Source organism: Nerophis lumbriciformis, linkage group LG03 (genome assembly GCF_033978685.3).
Source record: "Nerophis lumbriciformis linkage group LG03, RoL_Nlum_v2.1, whole genome shotgun sequence".
Lineage (NCBI taxonomy): Eukaryota > Metazoa > Chordata > Actinopteri > Syngnathiformes > Syngnathidae > Nerophis > Nerophis lumbriciformis.
Window position 1 is genome coordinate 8,256,635 of NC_084550.2, and position 21,611 is coordinate 8,278,245.

General features: G+C 40.4%; 2 protein-coding genes across 6 annotated transcripts in view; one reads left to right on the forward strand and one right to left on the reverse strand.

Annotated features, from left to right (window-relative positions):
- LOC133578435 (membrane-associated phosphatidylinositol transfer protein 2-like) overlaps window positions 1-4,152 on the reverse strand; it is a 187,777-nt gene extending 183,625 nt beyond the window's left edge. For 2 of the 5 annotated variants that reach the window (XM_061932887.2, XM_061932888.2), the window contains exon 1: window positions 3,445-4,151. The gene's annotated coding sequence lies outside the window, so the exon portion shown is untranslated. Of the gene's footprint in view, window positions 1-3,444 lie in introns of all 5 variants that reach the window. The other 3 variants (XM_061932902.2, XM_061932894.2, XM_061932881.2) reach the window with 2 other exon arrangements.
- Window positions 4,153-5,859: 1,707 nt separating this feature from the next.
- Window positions 5,860-21,010, forward strand: mtrfr (mitochondrial translation release factor in rescue). The gene is made up of 3 exons (XM_061932913.2): window positions 5,860-5,879; window positions 11,944-12,178; window positions 19,979-21,010. Exons 2-3 carry the CDS (start codon window positions 11,960-11,962, stop codon window positions 20,213-20,215), a joined length of 456 nt encoding a protein of 151 aa, XP_061788897.1. The 5' UTR covers window positions 5,860-5,879; window positions 11,944-11,959; the 3' UTR covers window positions 20,216-21,010.
- The last annotated feature ends 601 nt before the right edge of the window (window positions 21,011-21,611 follow it).

Here is a 21,611-nt window from a genome sequence, read left to right on the forward strand (position 1 = left end):
TGGCAATTCCCCCTTCAAAACTAAAGTTTTGTAAAAACAGTCACTTTTGCCTCTTTGAGCTGTAATTTGACCGCCTTAACATGCTTCAAAACTCACCAAACTAGACACACACATCAGGACTGGCAAAAATTGCGATATAATAAAAAAAACCAACCCCAAAACTCAAAATTGCGCTCTAACGCCCCCTAGGAAGAAAACACAATCACAACTGCTCCTAGAAAGAAAACTCAGACAAAACTGCTTGTAACTTCCAGTAGGACTGTCGTAGAGACATGAAACAACCTCTATGTAGGTCTGACTTAGACCTAGATTTCATAGACTGACATCCTTCAGCAAAAATCAACAGGAAGTTGGCAATTCCCCCTTCAAAACAAAAGTTTTGTAAAAATCGGTCACCTTTTTTCAAACATTATCTCCTCTGAGCGCGTTTGTCGTGTCGGCTTCAAACTAGCACAGGAGAGAGATTGAACCCTTCTGATTAAAAGTTGACCAAAGAGTTTTAATTACTGCTCCGGTTTGGATTTCATGTGCCGTCAAAGTCGGTCCCGTCCATCGCTGCTTGCAGCTTTAATTTTTTTAGATCTTTAAGATGGAAAGTGTAGCTGCCATTATGATGTGCAGTGATGTTTTCTAATGACCGTAAGTTTTGAACTATACAAAGTATTTCAATGGTTGGAATCTGCGCTTTTGCATGATATTTTAGTGACTAGTGTTGTCCTGATACCAATATTATTTCGATACTTTGATACTTTTCTAAATAAAGGGCACCAGAAAAATTGCATTATTGGCTTTATTTTAACAAAAAATCTTAGGGTGTGGCGGACCGGTACTTTTCAGCGGCGGTATGGTACCGAATATGATTCGTTAGTATCGCGGTACTATACTAATACACGTATACCGTACAACCCTACTAGTTACTATGGTAATGTAAGTCACAGCAGGTCAGACGAGGCACCAAGCAGTGTGGGTGGGAAGCGTTTCCACAGAGTGTTTCCAGAGCCTGAAATGTGTGTGTCAGGGACAGACGCGGAAGGAGATTTTTTACAAGAAAGTTCTAAAGCTTAGTGATATATCAAATATAGGGCTGCAACTAACAACTACTTTGAGAATCGATTACTCTGTCGATTATTACTTCGATTAATCGATTAATAATCGGATAAAAGAGACAAACTACATTTCTATCCTTTCCAGTATTTTATTGGGAAAAAAACAGCATACTGGCACCATACTAGCATTTTATTATTATACCGCCGCCTCTTTGAGCAGAATTTGACCCCCTTAACATGCTTCAAAACTCACCAAATTGGACACACACATCAGGACTGGCGAAAATTGCGATCTAATCAAAAAACCAAACCCCAAAACTCTAAATAGCGCTCTAGCGCCCCCTAGGAAGAAAATACAGACAAAACTGCCTGTAACTCCCAGTTGGGATGTCGTAGAAACATGAAACAAAAACCTCTATGTCGGTCTCACTTAGACCTATATTTCATACACTGACAACCCCCAGCAAAAATCAACAGGAAGTTTGTTAATTACAAAACAAAAGTTGTGTAAAAACCGGTCACCTTTTTTCAAACATTATCTCCTCTGAGCGCGTTTGTCGTGTCGGCTTCAAATTAGCACAGGAGAGAGATTGAACCCTTGTGATTAAAAGTTGATGAAAGAGTTTTAATTACTGCTCCGGTTTGGATTTTATGAGCCCTCAAAGTCGGTCCTGTCCATCGCTGCTTGCAGCTTTAATTTTGATTATTGTTTCTCAGCTGTTTGTAAATGTTGCAGTTTATAAATAAAGGTTTATAAAAAATAAATAAATAAATAAATAAAATAAATACAAAAAAAGTAGCCTCTGCGCATGCGCATAGCATAGATCAGTGGTTCTTAACCTTGTTGAAGGTACCGAACCCCACCAGTTTCATATGCGCCTTCACCGAACCCTTCTTTAGTGAAAAATAAAATGTTTTTTTTTTCAAATTCAAGACAAACTTATGTTTTTTTACTGGTGCACAAAATGAACCGTGCATGAACATCACCTTGTTCAAAGAACAACACAAACAGTGCATGAACTCACAACAAATTACACGCCTGCAAATCACATGGAAAATTAGAGGGGAAATTGTTTGGGGGTGTCCATAATACGCCGATAGGGAGAAGTTTTTATTTACACAATGAGTTGCGGCGGAGGCTCCGCCGAACCCCTGAGGCCGACTCACCGAACCCCTAGGGTTCGATCGAACCCAGGTTAAGAACCACTGGCATATATCCAACGAATCGATGACTAAATGAATTGCCAACATTCTATTTTTTATTTTATTATATATTATTATTATTATTATTAATTTTTATTTTATTTTATTATTATATATATTTTTTTTATTTTAATTTTATATATATATATCTGTCTGTCTCTGGCCGCGTATGTGTGTGTGTGTGTGTGTGAGAGAATGTGTCTGTCTTTGTCGTCTTACTTGTTACACAATTGCGCCATTTGTCCCTCGTTAGTGGGACCTGAGTGGGTGGGTGGGTGGGTGGTTTGGGTTTTAAGGGAAAGGGTGTGAATCATTTACTGCCTTTAAAATTGTACTGTTTTGACTTGTACTTTTTTCTGTCTGTTTGAAAATGCCAATAAAAAAAGTTGGAAAAAAAAAAAAAAAAAAATGAATTGCCAACTATTTTTATAATCGACTTTAATCAATTAGTTGTTGCAGCCCTAATCAAATATATCAGATTGTAGATGTTTTTTGTTTTTTTACCCTTCACGTTCACATTTCACTGTGTTTGTTGCATTTTCTTGACTGTAAAATAAGTCGATTGAGAGGGGGTGTGACGTTCATATGTCAATATTCAGTGTTTTATCGTTCATAGAAAAAAAATTCCATTCAGTTTTCAAGGTGGTCTGTCATAACATTTCTAGCATTCATCCATCCATCCATCCATTTTCTACCGCTTATTCCCTTTGGGGTCGCGGGGGGCGCTGGAGCCTATCTCAGCTACAATCGAGCGGAAGGCGGGGTACACCCTGGACAAGTCGCCACCTCATCGCAGGGCCAACACAGATAGACAGACAACATTCACACTCACATCCACACACTAGGGCCAATTTAGTGTTGCCAATCAACTTATCCCCAGGTGCATGTCTTTGGAGGTGGGAGGAAGCCGGAGTACCCGGAGGGAACCCACGCAGTCACGGGGAGAACATGCAAACTCCACACAGAAAGATCCCGAGCCCGGGATTGAACCCAAGACTACTCAGGACCTTCGTATAGCATTCATTCAATCAGACTTTATTGTGAGGTTTTGTATTAGTTTTCCTAAAAATAGATAAACCAGCCCCCAGACACATTTTTTTCTCTAAATTTGCCCCCCCAGTCCAAATAATTGCCCAGGCCTGCTATATAGTCATGATAAAAAAAAAAGTGATGTTTTGCAAATGTCGTCACATACCTGCGATGCACTTCCCACTGTCAGCCTTTGCAGGATAAAAACAAAAAGTCAAAAGTTGGTCCACTTTGTCTAGGCGGGGACGAGGAGGGTTCTCAGGGGTCAAGCAGGAGCCACCGCCCACCCGGCGAGGTCCACAAAGAAGGCCATGAGTGAAACGAGCGCACCCCTGGTGAAATAGAAGTCAGCAAGCGATTTCCTTGACGACGCCGAGTGTTTGGACCCTCAGCCCGGATTCAACGCCAACAAATGACGCGTCCACAAACATCATTGCCGCCGTCGTCCTCACCATCCAGTGTGTGTGCGAGACATGTCGCTCACACTCTCACACGCGCCCCATCTTCAGTACGGGCGGAAGCGACCGCAGCCCAACGGGCTAAAGTTAGCTTAAAACACCAACAAAAATGCCCTTGAATGCGCTAGCAGCGGTTGGCGGGAGTTGGCGGCCAGGCTCATCCGGGAAACACCACCCGTCTCCGGTGCTCAGGTGAAGCGCCGCATAAGTGTGGAGGACGAAGGGCAGGCGACACAGGAAGACGTAGGGAGGAGGAGGAGGAGACGCCGAAGTGGGTCCGCCATCGTTAAGTTGTCACTCCGTAAGTCTGAAGCAATGCGAGACTTTACAGTCCTTACAAGAACGTCACAGTGTCAAGTTAGGAGAAGACTTCCGGTGGCTGTTCCGGTTACCCTACTGCAATAAAAGTCACACATGTAGGAACTAAGGCTGTCGTTTGGATAGTATGATATGTAGGAATAAGGTTGTTTTAGCACAATTCATAAATGTAGAAAATTATTTTTGACTAGCTCTAATCCGGGGGTCGGAAACCCGCGGCTCTAGGGCTGCTCTGGAGCTTTTTCAAAAATGTATGAAAAATGGAAAAAGATAGGGGGGGGGATATATATTTTTTTGTGTCAATATGGCATACTTGCCAACCTTGAGACCTCCGATTTCGGGAGGTGGGGGGTGGGGCGTGGTTGGGGGCGTGGTTAAGAGGGGAGGAGTATATTGACAGCTAAAATTCACCAAGTCAAGCATTCCATACACATTATATATATATATATATATATATATATATATATATATATATATATATATATATATATATATGTCTTAATAAGGTTATCCAAAAAATAGTGCTCGATACCGTAGTAGAGCGCAATATATGTATGTGTGGGGAAAAAAATCACAAGACTATTTCATCTCTACAGGCCTGTTTCATGAGGGGGGGTTCCCTCAATCATCAGGAGATTTTAATGGGAGCATTCACATACCATGGATTATATAGGGCACAGAGTGGGTGGGTACAGGCTGGCGTAGGGGCGTGGTGATTGGCTCATGTGTTACCTAGGAGGTGTTTCCGTCTGTGGCGGCATGCTGTTACAATTTCGCTGCGCTTGTTGAGGGATGACAGGTCTGGACGGTAAATAATAAACAGTTTTTCTTTCAAGCATAGGTTGCATCTTTTATTACCACTATTGTAAGGTGTGCTGGATGCAAGAATTTGCCATGTTATTGAATATTCAACATTATTGTCTTTGAGGTCCCAAATGTGTTTGCTGAGTTCTGTGGTATTCCGCAGGTTTTGGTTCCTGAAAGAAGCCTTGTGATTGTTCCATCTGGTTTTGAACTCTCCTTCAGTTAATCCTAAATATGTGTCGGATGTGTTAATGTCCTTGCGTGTTACCTTAGATTGGTAGACAACTGATGTTTGTAAGCACCCCCCGTTGAGAGGGCAATCAGGTTTCTTTCGACAGTTGCAGCCTTTGTTGGTTTATATATATATATATATATATATATATATATATATATATATATATATATATATATATATATCTACATCCTGAAAATATGCAAACAAAACTGTGTTTAGATAATTGATACTTCAAACTTGCATAAATAAATCTTAATATAACATAACTTGGCTTCTGAGAGCTTCAAAATGTAATGAATAAAATGCTAAAGTTGTTGATAAACAAGCAATTATTTTAATAATTAGATATGGTCATTTTAAATTAATTATTATGATCATTTAAAATTAATTATTTCAAACATGTTTATTTAAATGTATAATTCTATGCAGGGCCGGCCCGTGGCATAGGCCGTATAGGCAAATGCTAAGGGCGCCGCCCATCAGGGGGCGCCACGCCAGTGCCACAAATGTTGGAGAAAAAAAAAAAAAAGTTGGTACTATTATTTCTAAATACAAAAAATAATCCCACGTTAATTAAAATGCAAAGTAAAGCCTATATAATAGAAATATTATTTGTTACAACATTACGCCCCCCCGCCCCCTCCCTTCCCGTATCATGACTCTTTTTGGACGTCACCACATCAAAAAATCAACACAAGATGTCAAAACGGCCAAAACTGTCAGGTGCCCAGGGAAGAAAAAAGAGAAAAGAAGAGGAGGAGAAACGAGAAAAGACAGAGGTAGCAGGTAGGTAACGTTAGCCTACATGAAATTATTTGTCTGTTACAGAATGTGATAGTAACCTGGCTTTTTTAGCATTAAGCTAATGTTACATGATTCGGCAATTGCTAATGAATAAATAGGTAGTTCTGTTTTAACGTCGGGTTAATATTGTGGAGGGGGCTAAATTGTTATGGAAAATAATAATGTAACGTTAGGTAATTACAGTACTCCCACCTTACATTCCTCAGGGACATTTGTATTAGATCTTTTAAGCAGGTGTTTTTTGTTTACATTGTTATTGCCTTCTGGTTAGCTAATGTTTGCCCTGCAGGTAATAGTCACTTTTCCACCCCTTTATATATTAGGTATAGTTGTAAGCCTAGTTGTTAAAGTGCACATCATTAATGTAAATTAAGCAATATGTATGTAAAAAATATTGTATTTCATATATTCATTTTTTATTTTTTGCATTCATTTATTTATTCATATTCTTTTTATCTTGTTAACTATTCTGATTGTTAATTTGCTTTCTTTAAGTAAAAAAAAGGTCAAAGACAAAGCTATTCGGTTTCTTGTGAGTATATACACTTCACTGCTGATGTGGGGGGGCGCCACCTAAAATCTTGCCTAGGGCGCCAGATTGGTTAGGGCCGGGCCTGATTCTATGGCTGGATGTAATAAGGAGTCAGAAAAAATACAAATAAAAATACAATTAATTTTGATGTTTTTAGCTAAATATAGCAAAATGTATTTAGTTTTTTTTTTTTAAATTAACAAATATATTTTTTTGTAGGTAAAATAAACATAGTAATACAATTTATCTCTAGTCTGGATGATTTTAGTTCTTGTCCTGGAGGGGGCGTGGCCTCCAGCTCCGGCTAAAAACCGGGAGATTTTCGGGAGAATATTTGTCCCGGGAGGTTTTCGGGAGAGGCGCTGAATTTCGGGAGTCTCCCGGAAAATCCGGGAGGGTTGGCAAGTATGTAATATGGTTTCTGTAGGAGGACAAACATGACACAAACCTCCCTAATTGTTATAAAGCACACTGTTTATTAGGGGTGTGGGAAAAAAAATCGATTCAAATTCAAATCGCCATTCTCACCTTGTACGATTCAGTATCGATTCTCATATTTCAAAAATCGTTTTTTTTGTTGTTGTTTTGTTTTTGTTTTTATATTATTAATCAATCCAACAAAACAATACACAGCAATACCATAACAATGCAATCCAATTCCAAAACCAAACCCGACCCAGCAACACTCAGAACTGCAATAAACAGAGCAATTGAGAGGAGACACAAACACCACACAGAACAAACCAAAAGTAGTGAAACAAAAATGAATATTATCAACAACAGTATCAATATTAGTCAACATATGACATAACATAGCAGTGATTAAAAATCCCTCATTGACATTATCATTAGACATTTATTTATTTTTTTAAATAAATAAATAAATTAAAAAGAATAGTGTCACCGTGGCTTACACTTTCATCGCATCTCATAAGCTTGACAACACACTGTGTCCAATCCTTTCACAAAGATAAAATAAGTCATATTTTTGGTTCATTTAACAGTTAAAACAAATTTACATTATTGCAATCAGTTGATAAAACATTGTCCTTTACAATTATAAAAGTTTTTTTACAAAAAATCTACTACTCTGCTTGCATGTCAGCAGACTGGGGTGGATCCTGCTGAAATCCTATGTATTGAATGAATAGAGAATCCTTTTGAATCGGGAAAATATCGTTTTTGAATCGAGAATCGCGTTGAATCGAAAAAAATCCATTTTGAATCGAATCGTGACCCCAAGAATCGATATTGAATCGAATCGTGGGACACCCAAAGATTCGCAGCCCTACTGTTTATATTAAACATGCTTCACTGATTCGAGTATTTGGCGAGCGCCGTTTTGTCCTACTAATTTGGGCGGTCCTTGAACTCACCGTAGTTTGTTTACATGTATAACTTGCTCCGACTTTCCAGGACGTGTTTTATGCCACTTCTTTTTCCGTCTCATTTTGTCCACCAAACTTTTAAAGGGGAACATTATCACAATTTCAGAAGGGTTAAAACCATTAAAAATCAGTTCCCAGTGGCTTATTCTATTTTTCAAATTTTTTTTCAAAATTTTACCCATCACGCAATACCCCTAAAAAAAGCTTCAAAGTGCCTGATTTTAACCATCGTTATATACACCCGTCCATTTTCCTGTGACGTCACATAGTGATGCCAACACAAACAAACATGGCGCATAGAACAGCAAGGTATAGCGACATTAGCTCGGATTCAGACTCGGATTTCAGCGGTTTAAGCGATTCAACAGATTACGCATGTATTGAAACGGATGGTTGTAGTGTGGAGGCAGGTAGCGAAAACCAAATTGAAGCTATTGAGCCATATCGGTTTGAACCGTATGCAAGCGAAACCGACGAAAACGACACGACAGCCAGCGACACGGGAGAAAGCGAGGACGAATTCGGCGATCGCCTTCTAACCAACGATTGGTATGTGTTTGTTTGGCATTAAAGGAAACTAACAACTATGAACTAGGTTTACAACATATGAAATACATTTGGCAACAACATGCACTTTGAGAGTGCAGACAGCCCAATTTTCATCAATTAATATATTCTGTAGACATACCCTCATCCGCGCTCTTTTCCTGAAAGCTGATCTGTCCAGTTTTGGAGTTGATGTCAGCAGGCCAGGGAAGCTAGGGTCGATATTCTTCTCTTGATCATCTTCGGTGGCATAAGGGACGGTGTGAGCCAAGACATCCAGGGGGTTTAGCTCGCTCGTCTGCGGGAACAAACTGCCGCCATTGCTTGCCGTGCTACCGAGGTCCTTTGTCCCTGAATTGCTCACACACTCCGGCAGATTCAATGGGGGTCTGGCGGCAGATTTCTTTGACTTTATCGTTGGAAATGCATCTGCTTTGAGTGTCGCAGGATATCCACACATTCTTGCCATCTCTGTCGTAGCATAGCTTTCGTCGGTAAAGTGTGCGGAACAAACGTCCAATTTCTTGCCACTTTCGCATCTTTGGGCCACTGGTGCAACTTGAATCCGTCCCTGTTCGTGTTGTTACACCCTCCGACAACACACCGACGAGGCATGATGTCTCCAAGGTACGGAAAACAGTCGAAAAAACGGAAAATAACAGAGCTGATTTGACTCGGTGTTTGTAATGTGTTTGAGAAAATGGCGGATTGCTTCCCTACGAGAGCGAATAATAGAAAGGCGTTTAATTCGCCAAAATTCCCCCATTTAGAGTTCGGAAATCGGTTAAAAAAATATATGGTCTTTTTTCTGCAACATCAAGGAATATATTGACGCTTACATAGGTCTGGTGATAATGTTCCCCTTTAATGTTGTGCGTGAACGCACAAAGGTGAGTTTTGTTGATGTTATTGACTTGTGTGGAGTGCTAATCAGACATATTTAGTCACTGCATGACTGCAAGCTAATCGATGCTAACATGCTATTTAGACTAAATATATGTACATATTGCATCATTATGCCTCATTTGTAGCTATATTTGAGGTCATTTAGTTTCCTTTAAGTCCTCTTAATTAAATGTATATCTCATGACACACTATCTGTATGTAATATGGCTTTTAATTTTTCAGGCTCCAGACAGATTTGTTTTGTATTTTTGGTCCAATATGGCTCTTTCAACATTTTGGGTTGCCGACCCCTGCTCTAATCCGAGCCTTTCCTCCTTTATGGCGCCATAATAGGTGCACAACTTCCGGTACCCTGCTTACTTCTCCCAACTTGACATCATTGGTCAACGGAAGCAGAAGGTCACCCTCTACTGGTAAAACACGTACATTACATGACTAGGTCGACAACTTGCTGATTACAGCAGTTCTGGCAGTAATCTTATAATCACGTAAAAGGAATACTACGCATTACTTTGCTGAGATTTTTTGGTTTAACAATACCTTCAAGTAAAGGTAAAATGTATGTTTGTACTTCAAATGATAATTATCAATCAATCAATGTTTATTTATATAGCCCTAAATCACAAGCCACAATGACATCCTCGGTACAGAGCCCACATAAGGGCAAGGAAAACTCACCCCAGTGGGACGTCGATGTGAATGACTATGAGAAACCTTGGAGAGCACCGCATATGTGGGTAACCCCCTCCCCCCCTCCCCAGGGGAGACCGAAAGCAATGGATGTCGAGTGGGTCTGACATAATAGTGTGAGAGTCCAGTCCATAGTGGATCTAACAGAATAGTGTGAGAGTCCAGTCCATAGTGGGTCTAGCATAATATTGTGAGAGTCCAGTCCAGAGTGGATCTAACATAATAGTAAGAGTCCAGTTCATAGTGGATCTAACATAATAGTGAGAGTCCAGTCCATAGTGGAACTAACATAATAGTGAGAGTCCAGTCCATAGTGGATCTAACATAATAGTGAGAGTCCAGTCCAAAGTGGATCTAATGAGAGTCCAGTCCATAGTGGATCTAACATAATAGTGAGAGTCCAGTCCATAGTGGATCTAATGAGAGTCCAGTCCATAGTGGATCTAACATAATAGTGAGAGTCCAGTCCATAGTGGATCTAACATAATATTGTGAGAGTCCAGTCCATAGTGGATCTAACATAATAGTGTGAGAGTCCAGTCCATAGTGGATCTAACATAATAGTGGGAGTCCAGTCCATAGTGGATCTAATGAGAGTCCAGTCCATAGTGGATCTAACATAATAGTGAGAGTCCAGTCCATAGTGGATCTAACATAATAGTGAGAGTCCAGTCCATAGTGGATCTAACATAATAGTGAGAGTCCAGTCCATAGTGGATCTAACATAATAGTGAGAGTCCAGTCCATAGTGGATCCAACATAATAGTAAGAGTCCAGTCCATAGTGGATCTAAAATAATAGTGAAAGTCCAGTCCATAGTGGATGTAACATAATAGTGACAGTCCAGTCCATAGTGGATCTAACATAATAGTGTAAGTCCAGTCCATAGTGGATTTAACATAATAGTGAGAGTCCAGTCCATAGTGGATCTAACATAATAGTGAGAGTCCAGTCCATAGTGGATCTAACATAATAGTGAGAGTCCAGTCCATAGTGGATCTAACATAATAGTGAGAGTCCAGTCCATAGTGGATCTAACATAATAGTGAGAGTCCAGTCCATAGTGGATCTAATGAGAGTCCAGTCCATAGTGGATCTAACATAATAGTGAGAGTCCAGTCCATAGTGGATCTAACATAATAGTGAGAGTCCAGTCCATAGTGGATCTAACATAATAGTGAAAGTCCAGTCCATAGTGGATCTAACATAATAGTGAGAGTCCAGTCCATAGTGGATCTAACATAATAGTGAGAGTCCAGTCCATAGTGGATCTAACATAATAGTGAAAGTCCAGTCCATAGTGGATCTAACATAATAGTGAGAGTCCAGTCCATAGTGGATCTAACATAATAGTGAGAGTCCAGTCCATAGTCCATACAGTCCATGAGGAGGGTTTATAGTTGATATCAGCACTTCAGTCATCAACAATAATATCATCAGAGAAATGGACATTGAAACAGTGTAGGTCTGACTTGGTAGGATATGTACAGCGAGCAGAGAACATAGTGAGTTCAGATAGCATAAGAACAAGTATATACATTAGAAATACATTTGATTATTTACATTTGGTTATTTACAATCCGGGGATGTGGAAGGGGGAGGGTGTTACCATTTAGTGGTCAAATGTACGGAATATGTACTGTACTGTACAATCTACTAATAAAAGTCTCAATCAATCAATCAAAAACACTAGTGTGCCGCGGCACAGTGGTTGAAAAACACTGCTCGAGTCAACATATAATGCAGTTCGTCTAGTTAACACAGGGGGCGACAGTGCCTCTATACAAATACTGTGGTGTTTTGTCAACGAAGAAGAACATATTGCGGATGTAAACACGGTTAACTTACCGTAAATAGGTTATTTCCAAGGACAGTTAAAAGCGATGTTTTAGCTCGTATGGACTTGAACATATTTAACATTATTTAACAGACTTACTTAAAATATGTCGCGACTTTCCCCGTTTTTATGTTACGTGTACAACAGTTTACGGAGTCGCGCCATGTGGCGGAAGGGTCGTGTAGGGCTGCCCTCCTCGCCTCCAGCCGGCCTCACATGGGTGCTGGTGGCCGGCAAGAAGGACCTGATAGACCTGCCCGTCCTGGATGAAAGTCAGCTGGAGGAGCAGTTTGTCAGAGGGTCTGGACCCGGTGGTCAGGCCACTAACACAACCAACAACTGCGTGGTGCTCAAACACATCCCTTCTGGACTTGTGGTTAAGGTTCGTCATACTTCTTAACAACACTACACTGCAAAAACTGAAATCTAAGTAAGATTAAGTATCTCAAATAAGGGTGATATTTGCTTATTTCCTGTCTGATAAGAAAATTCTTCTCACTAAGCAGATTTTATGTTAGTTTTACTTGTTTTAAGGGTTTTGGTCCTCAATGATCTCAGTAAGATATTACAGCTTGTTGCTGAGATTTGATGACCTATATTGAGTAAAACATGCTTGAAACTAGAATATCAACTGTTGCAAAGCTGTGTCATCAACACTCACAAGTATAAAACTACTTTTTTAAAGTAACAATTTCTTATTTCAAGCACGAAAAAAAAAAAAATCATGACTTTGACACAATTGTGTCTCATAATTAAAACAGATGACAGCCAAATGGACTTTGCTGTTTTATTTTCAATGAAACAATAGAAATTAAAGCTGCAAGCAGCATTGGTCGGGCCCGCGTATTTGGCAGGTGCTAGTCCTAAGTGTCCCAATACTTTTGTCCAGTGTTAGTCCCAATACTTTTGTCTAGTGTACCTACCTTGTCTGCATTGTGTGGGCACGCTGGTGCTTCCTGCTTTTAAGCAGCCATCTTAAAAAAACAGCAGCATCAGCGCAGTGGTTGTTTGAAGGCTCATAAAATCAAAACCGGAGCAGTTAGAAAAATGCGCTTCTGTAGTTTTATACACAAGGGTTCAATCTCTATCCTGTGTTAGTTTGAAGCCGAAACGACAAACGCGCTCAGAGGAGATAGATTTTGAAGGAAGGTGACCGGTTTTTACAAAAAAAAAATTTTGAAGGGGGAATAGCAAACTTCCTGTTGATTTTCGCTGGGGGTTGTCAATTTATGAAATGTAGGTCTAAGTGAGACCTACATAGAGGTTTTTGTTTCATGTCTCTCTGACCTTCCCAGTGGGAGTTACAGGCAGTTTTGTCATTTTTTTCTTCCGAGGAGCAGTTTTTTTTGCGTCTTAGTAAAAAATTGCAGTAGAGCGCAATTTTGAGATTTGGGGTTAGGTTTTTTTTTAGATTGCAATGTTTGCCAGTCCTGATGTGTGCGTACAGTTTGGTGAGTTTTGAAGCATGTTAAGGGGGTCGAAATACAGCTCAAAGAGGCAAAAGTTACTGTTTTTAGTACTTTTTTGTCTTGCGGGGGGAATTGCCAACTTCCTGTTGATTTTTGCCCGAGAATATGCCATTATGAAATCTAGGTCTAAGTCACACCTACATAAAGGTTTTTGTTTCATGTCTCTCCGACCTTCCTAGTGGGAGTTACAGGCAGTCTAGTTATTTTTTTCGTAGGGGGCGCTAGAGCGCAATTTTGAGTTTTGAGGCTTGGTTTTTTGATAAAACGTTTTGCCGTATATTACTGATGTGTGGGTCAAATATGGTGAGTTTTGAAGCATGTTAAGTGGGTCAAATTAGTGCTCAAAGAGGCGGCGGAAGAAGAAAGAAAGAATAATAAAACCTTAGAATAACAATAGGTCCTTATGTCCCATTGCATAAGGACTCCCTTCGGGAGTCCTTTTGCAATGGGCCATTGCGGGCCCTAATAAACGATCGAAAAACAATAGGGTCCTCTGTCCCATTGTAAAAGGACTCCCTTTGGGATTCCTTTTACAATGGGCCATGCGGGCCCTAATTAAAGCTGCAAGCAGCGATGGACGGGACCGACTTTGAGGGCTCATAAAATCCAAACCGGAGCAGTAATTAAACCTCTTTCATCAACTTTTAATCAGAAGGGTTCAATCTCTCTCCTGTGCTAATTTGAAGCCGACACGACAAACGCGCTCAGAGGAGATAATGTTTGAAAAAAGGTGACTGTTTTTACACAACTTTTGTTTTTGAAGGGGGAATTGCAAACTTGGGCAGCACGGTGGAAGAGGGGTTAGTGCGTCTGCCTCACAATACGAAGGTGCTGAGTAGTCTGGGGTTCAATCCCAGGCTCGGGATCTTTCTGTGTGGAGTTTGCATGTTCTCCCCGTGACTGCGTGGGTTCCCTCCGGGTACTCCGGCTTCCTCCCAACTCCAAAAACATGCACCTGGGGATAGGTTGATTGGCAACACTAAATTGGCCCTAGTGTGTGAATGTGAGTGTGAATGTTGTCTGTCTATCTGTGTTGGCCCTGCGATGAGGTGGCGACTTGTCCAGGGTGTACCCCGCCTTCCGCTCGATTGTAGCTGAGATAGGCTCCAGCGCCCCCCGCGACCCCGAAGGGAATAAGCGGTAGAAAATGGATGGATGGAATTGCAAACTTGGTTGTCAGTGGGGGTTGTCAGTGTATGAAATATAGGTCTAAGTGAGACCTACATAGAGGTTTTTGTTTCATGTCTCTACGACATTCCTACTAGGAGTTACAGGCAGTTTTGTCTGTGTTTTCTTCCTAGGGGGCGCTAGAGCATAATTTTGAGTTTTGGGGTTTAGTTTTTTTATTAGATTGCAATTTTCACCAGTCCTGATATGTGTGTCCAATTTGGTGAGTTTTGAAGCATGTTAAGGTGGTCAAATTACAGCTCAAAGAGGCGGCGGTGTAATAATAAAACGCTAGAAATTCAATAGGGTCCTTTGTCCCAAAGGGACTCGGTCCCTAAATAGGTACTCATATAGTAGTACAGTTGGCACAGTACAGTAAACTGACAGTTAATATTTAAACATTTAACATGTGACATGTCTAACAATTTTGAACAGAAATAGTTCATGCACATTCAGATAAATTCTTCAAAATTACAATTAAACATTTTTTGGCCAGGGGCCGGGCTGTATATATGCGCACTAATTGACTGAAAGAGTACGCACTTGGCGCGATGATGTCATGTTATCGATGGAAAAATGCATTTTTAGACAATATGATTTGCCTGAGCGGCTAGGAGACCCCGAGAGTAACAAGCGGTTGCCTTGTTGCCTTTCCATTAAGAACAATAAATTAGTTTTTAGTATAAGTTTGTTGGTTTCAAGAAATGTAATGCCGAGCGCATATCATTATGTCAAGATAATGGCACTAGCATTTACTTCATTTAAGAACATTTTTCAACATATTGAGCAAAAAGGTCTCTTTTTTTTCTACCAAGAAAAGTGCACTTGTTATAAGTGAGAATATACTTATTTTAAGGTATTTTTGGGTTCATTGAGGTTAGCTAATTAGGGCCCGCATGGCCCATTGCATAAGGACTCCCTGTGGGAGTCCTTATGCAATGGGACATAAGGACCTATTGAATTTGTAAGGTTTTATTATTATTATATCGGCCGCCTCTTTGAGCTGCAATTTGACCCACTTAACATGCTTCAAAACTCACCATATTTGACGCACACGTCAGGACCTGCGAAAATTGCCTTTTGATGAAAAAGCGCCCCCTAGGAAATACAAAAACTAGACTGCCTGTAACTCCCACTAGGAAGGTCGGAGAGACATGAAACAAAAACCTCTATGTAGGTCTGACTTACACTTACCTTTCATAATTGTATATCCTCGGGCAAAAATCAACAGGAAGTTGGCAATTCCCCCTTCAAGACAAAAAAGTACTAAAAACAGTCACTTTTGCCTCTGAGCTGTAATTTCACCCCCTTAACATGCTTCAAAACTCACCAAACTGAACACACACATCAGGACTGGCAAATATTGCGATCTAATAAAAAAACCTAACCCCAAATTTAAAAATTGCGCTCTTGAGCAATTTTTTAATAAAACGGAGAAAAAACTGCTTCTCGGAAGAAAAAAATGACAAAACTGCCTGTAACTCCCACCGGGAAGGTCGGAGAGACATGAAACAAAAACCTCTCCGTAGGTCTCACTTAGACCTACATTTCATAAATTGACAACCCCCAGCAAAAATCTACAGGAAGTTTGCTATTCCCCCTTCAACACAACATTTTTGTAAAAACCGGTCACCTTTTTTCAAACATTATCTCCTCTGAGCGTGTTTGACGTTTCGGCTTCAAACTAACACAGGAGAGAGATTGAACCCTTCTAATTGAAAGTTAGTGAAAGAGTTTTGATACCGGCTCCGGTTTTGATTTTATGACACTTCAAAGAGCCGCTACGCTGATGCTGCTGTTTTTTCAAGAATGCTGCTTACAAGCAGGAAGCACCAGCGTGCCCACACAATGCAGACAAGGTAGGTACACTAAACAAAAGTATTGGGACAATTCGGACTAAAAGTAGACAAAAGTATTGGGACACTTATGAGGAAAACTGAACAAAAGTATTGGGACACTTACACTGGAAAAAAATATTGGTACACTTAGGAATACCACTGAACAAAAGTATTGGGACACTTAGGACTACCACTGGACACAAGTATTGGGACACTTACCGTACACTGGACAAAAGTATTGGGACACTTGGGACTAAAACTTGACAAAAGTATTTGGACACTTTGGACTAGCACCTGCCAAATACGCGGGCCCGACCAATGCTGCTTGCAGCTTTAATTTTACTTGTTTTGGAAAGTCTTGACAAGCCAAATTTTCTTGTTCTATTGGCAGATAATTTTGCCTAGTTCAAATAAAATACCCCTCATTTTTGTTTGTTTTTTTCTTGTTTTTGAACACTGACTTTTTGCAGTGTAGTGTTCCAGTGTGTTTTTTTTACGTTTCCCTAAGTCTTCATTTAACACCACATGATGTTTGTGACCACACTAAATGCTGCACCCTAATTTAATTTAGACAACTTAATGCCACACATGCACAATCCAATGAGATCCAATACAAAAGCTGGAGCGACGATTCGGCCTTTAAAAAGTAAACAGTACCTCACAGAGACACAATTCAGATGTTCCAACACAACTATTGTCAATACACTAATGTATCCAGTATAAAGATGTCCGATAATGGCTTTTTTGCCGATATCCGATATTGTCCAACTCTTAATTACCGATTCCGATATCAACCGATACCGATATATACAGTGGTGGAATTAACACATTATTATGCCTAATTTTGTTGTGATGCCCCGCTGGATGCATTAAACAATGTAACAAAGTTTTCCAAAATAAATCAACTCAAGTTATGGGGGGGAAAAAAATGCCAACGTGGCACTGCCATGAAATAAACTCAAACTCAACTCAATGTTTTCTAATAGTTTATATACCAAATAATAAGGCTGAGCGATTAATTGAAAAATAATCAAAACCGACATTCAAAGTTTTTAAGGGGAATTGCACTTTTTTGGAATTTCACATTCACATGCACCCGCCATGTGAGACAAAAACACACATCTTTCTCTTTTTTTTGTGTATTCTAAATCGTAATGTACTGCTTGTACTAAACGGCTAACAATGCAGCTTATGGGAGTCATCTCTTCCGCCTATAAAGGTCTCTGAATGAACATCCGAAAACTGCCAACAATACCCCACTTACATGTCATGTCCTGCATATTAACCAAGTATTAGCGATAGAGATGTCCGATAATGGCTCTTTTTTTTATTTTTTTATTTTTTTAATTTTTTTAAATTAAATCAACATAGAAAAAAACACACGATACACTTTCAACTAGTGCATCAACCCGGAAAAAAAAAACCTCCCTCCCCCATTCACACTCATACACACCCACTCACACAAAAGGGGTTGTTTCTTTCTGCCATCAATATTCTGGTTCCCACAACATGGACAACACTTCTGCAAGGGACACAACACAGTCCCTGAAACACACTTGATTGTTTGTGCTGCTGGTCCACTAACATTTTCATTTAATTCCTTTTTTTTTTTTTTTTCTCCCTTATGTAATTATTTTTATATTGTTTTACCGTATTTTCCGCACCATTAGCCGCACCTAAAAACCACAAATTTACTCAAAAGCTGACAGTGCGGCTTATAACCCGGTGCGCTTTATATATGGATTAATATTAAGATTCATTTTCATAAAGTTTAGGTCTCGCAACTACGGTAAACAGCCGCCATCTTTTTTTCCCGTAGAAGCGGAAGCGCTTCTTCTTCTACGGCAAGCAACCGCCAAGGTAAGCACCCGCCCCCATAGAAGAGGAAGCGCTTCTTCTTCTACTGTAAGCAACCACCCGCCCCCGTAGAAGAAGAAGAAGGGCGCGGATATTACGTTTCATTTCCTTTGTGTGTTTACATCTGTAAAGACCACAAAATGGCTCCTACTAAGCGACAGGTTTCCGGTTCATGAAAAGACGCAATCTCTCCATCCGCACACGGACTACTATTTCACAGCAACTGCCTAAAGACTTTCAAGAAAAGCTGGCTACTTTCCGTGCATATTGTAAAAACAAGATAGCTGAAAAAAAGATCCGGCCAGAGAACATTATCAACATGGACGAGGTTCCACTGACTTTTGATATTCCTGTGAACCGCACTGTGGATACAACGGTAGCACGTACGGTGAATATTCGCACCACAGGGAATGAGAAGTCATCCTTCACTGTGGTTCTAGCTTGCCATGCTAATGGCCAGAAACTTCCACCCATGGTGATATTCAAAAGACCTTGCCAAAAGAGACCTTTCCAGCCGGCGTCATCATAAAAGCTAACTCGAAGGGATGGATGGATGAAGAAAAGATGAGCGAGTGGTTAAGGGAAGTTTACGCGAAGAGGCCGGGTGGCTTTTTTCACGCAGCTCTGTCCATGTTGATATACGACTCCATGCGCGCCCACATCACGCTGGTTTTTAATATATTATTAAAGTTTGACTGACCTATCTGACTGTTTTTTTGACATTCCTTTAGCGCAGTTAAATGCGGCTTATAACACGGGGCGGCTTATAGGTGGACAAAGTTTTGAAATATGCCGTTCATTGAAGGCGCGGCTTATAACCCAGGGCGGCTTATGGTGCGGAAAATACGGGTACTTCCCTTTTTATCCAAGAAAATATTTATTTATCTTATCTATTAAAAAAAAAAAAAGAAAAAAAAAAGGAAATGGCTTTTTTGCTGATATCCGATATTGTCCAACTCTTAATTACCGATTCTGATATCAACAGATATCGATATATACAGTCGTGGAATTAACACATTATTATGCCTAATTTTGTTGTGATGCCCCGCTGGATGCATTAAACAATGTAACAAAGTTTTCCAAAATAAATCAACTCAACTTATGGAAAAAAAATGCCAACATGGCACTGCCATATTTATTATTGAAGTCACAAAGTGCTTTTTTTTTTTTTTAACATGCCTCAAAACAGCAGCTTGGAATTTGGGACATGCTCTCCCTGAGAGAGCATGAGGAGGTTGAGGTGGGCGGGGGGTGTATATTGTAGCATCCCGGAAGAGTGAGTGCTGCAAGGGCTTCTGGGTATTTGTTCTGTTGTGTTTATGTTGTGTTATGGTGCGGATGTTCTCCCGAAATGTGTTTTGTCATTCTTGTTTGGTGTGGGTTCACAGTGTGGCGCATATTTGTAACAGTGTTCAAGTTGTTTATACGGCATTCATTTATGTGTGTGAAAAGTCGTAGATATTATGTGATTAAGCCGGCACGCAAATGCAGTGCTATTAAGGCACACCCCCAATATTGTTGTCCGGGTGGAAATCGGGAGAATGGTCGGGAGGGGCATTGAAATTCGGGAGTCTCCCGGGAAAATGGAGAGGGTTGGCAAGTATTACTGGGAGACGCAACTGCTCTGTACTTCTCCCTACGTCCGTGTACCACTCCGTATAGCGGCGTTTTAAAAAGTTATGAATTTTACTTTTTGAAACCGATACCGATAATTTCCGATACTACATTTAAAGGCATTTATCGGCCGATAATATCGGCAGTCCGGTATTATCAGACATCTCTAATCCAGTACATTAGTGTCTTTGTTGAAATATCTGATGAAATAATATATGCCATTTCCCCCCCTCGCAGTGCCATCAAACCAGATCAGTGGATATCAATCGAAAGCGAGCCCGGGAGATCATGCAAGAGAAACTGGATGTTTATCACAAAGGGGCGCAAAGCCAAATCCTTGTGAAGAAGAAAGAGTCTGAAACAAAAAAACAAGAAAAACGGAGGAAAGCCAACGAGAACCTGGAGAGAAAAAGACTGTTTAAAGCAGCCCTGGTTGCTGAAGCTCAAGCCAAGCCTGGGAGTGACACTGTTTAAAATCCATCCATCCATCCATTTCCTACCTCTCGGGGTTGCGGGGGGATGGAGCCTATCCCAGTTGCATTCGGGCGGAAGGCGGTGTACACCCTGGACAAGTCGCCACCTCATCAGAGGGCCAACACAGATAGACAGACAACAATTTAAACTCACATTCACACGCTAGGGACCATTTAGTGTTGCCAATCAACCTATCCCCAGGTGCATGTCTTTGGAGGTGGGAGGAAGTCGGAGTACCCGGTTGGAACCCACGCAGTCACGGGGAGAACATGCAAACTCCACACAGAATGACCCCAAGCCTTGGAATCAAACCCAGGACCTTCTCTCTGCGAGGCACGTGTGCTAACCACAGTTTTAAATTATTTCAGCGTTATTACAATCAGTCTATTATTGCATAACATGCATTACAGGGGTTATGTGTGAGGAAGTACCGGCAGAAAAACCCACATAATCGCAGGAAGATCGTGCAAACGCCACACACACACACACACACACACACACACACACACACACACACACACACACACACACACACACAGAGATGTTCTCACGGATATTCAAACCCAAATGTTGTGATTTTGAGGCTGACATACTAATCACTGGCTTACCATGCAGTGCACCCCTGGCAGGATTGCAGAATGTCACAAATGTGTAGTTTTGGGACTAAAATCGTTCTCAAGGTTCAATAAATGTACTCATATATGCGAACATTTTACTCTATACACGAGGGGTGTCAAACGCGTTTTCATTGAGGGCCACATCGCAGTAACGGCTGCCTTCATAGAGCCATTTTTTAAAATACCTGTGATTAATCATCAAAAAAAACAAAACATTTGAAAGCATTGATATAAACAAAATTGGCCCTAGTGTGTGAATGTGAGTGTGAATGTTGTCTGTCTGTATGTGTTGGCACTGTGATGAGGTGGCGACTTGTCCAGGGTGTACACCGCCTTCCGCCCGATTGTAGCTGAGATAGGCTCCAGCGCCCCCCGCGACCCCGAAGGGAATAAGCGGTAGAAAATGGATGGATGGATGGATGGATAGATATAAATGTGTACCAGTAATCCCCTCAAATTATTACACCATTTCCTATGCTTATTATTAGATTTTTTTTAATGTACAAATTTAATAGATGCATCATACGTAAAGGTGACAAGTCGATATTCAACACTGCAAAAATTCAGTGTTCAAAAACATGAAAAAAAAAAAATACAAAAATGAGGGGTATTTTATTCAAACTAAGCAAAATTATCTGCCAATAGAACAAGAAAATTCGGCTTGTCAAGACTTTCCAAAAGAAGTAAAATGAGCTAACCTCAATGAACCCCAAAATACCTTAAAATAAGTATATTCTCACTAATAACAAGTGCACTTTTCTTGGTAGAAAAAAAAAAAA

Bases quoted from the DNA above. Each gene is read 5' to 3' on its own strand.
- mtrfr (XM_061932913.2), top strand. From the start codon at position 11,960: ATGTGGCGGAAGGGTCGTGTAGGGCTGCCCTCCTCGCCTCCAGCCGGC. The intron at 12,179-19,978 runs GTTCGTCATACT...CCCCCCTCGCAG, and splicing joins CTTCTGGACTTGTGGTTAAG to TGCCATCAAACCAGATCAGT.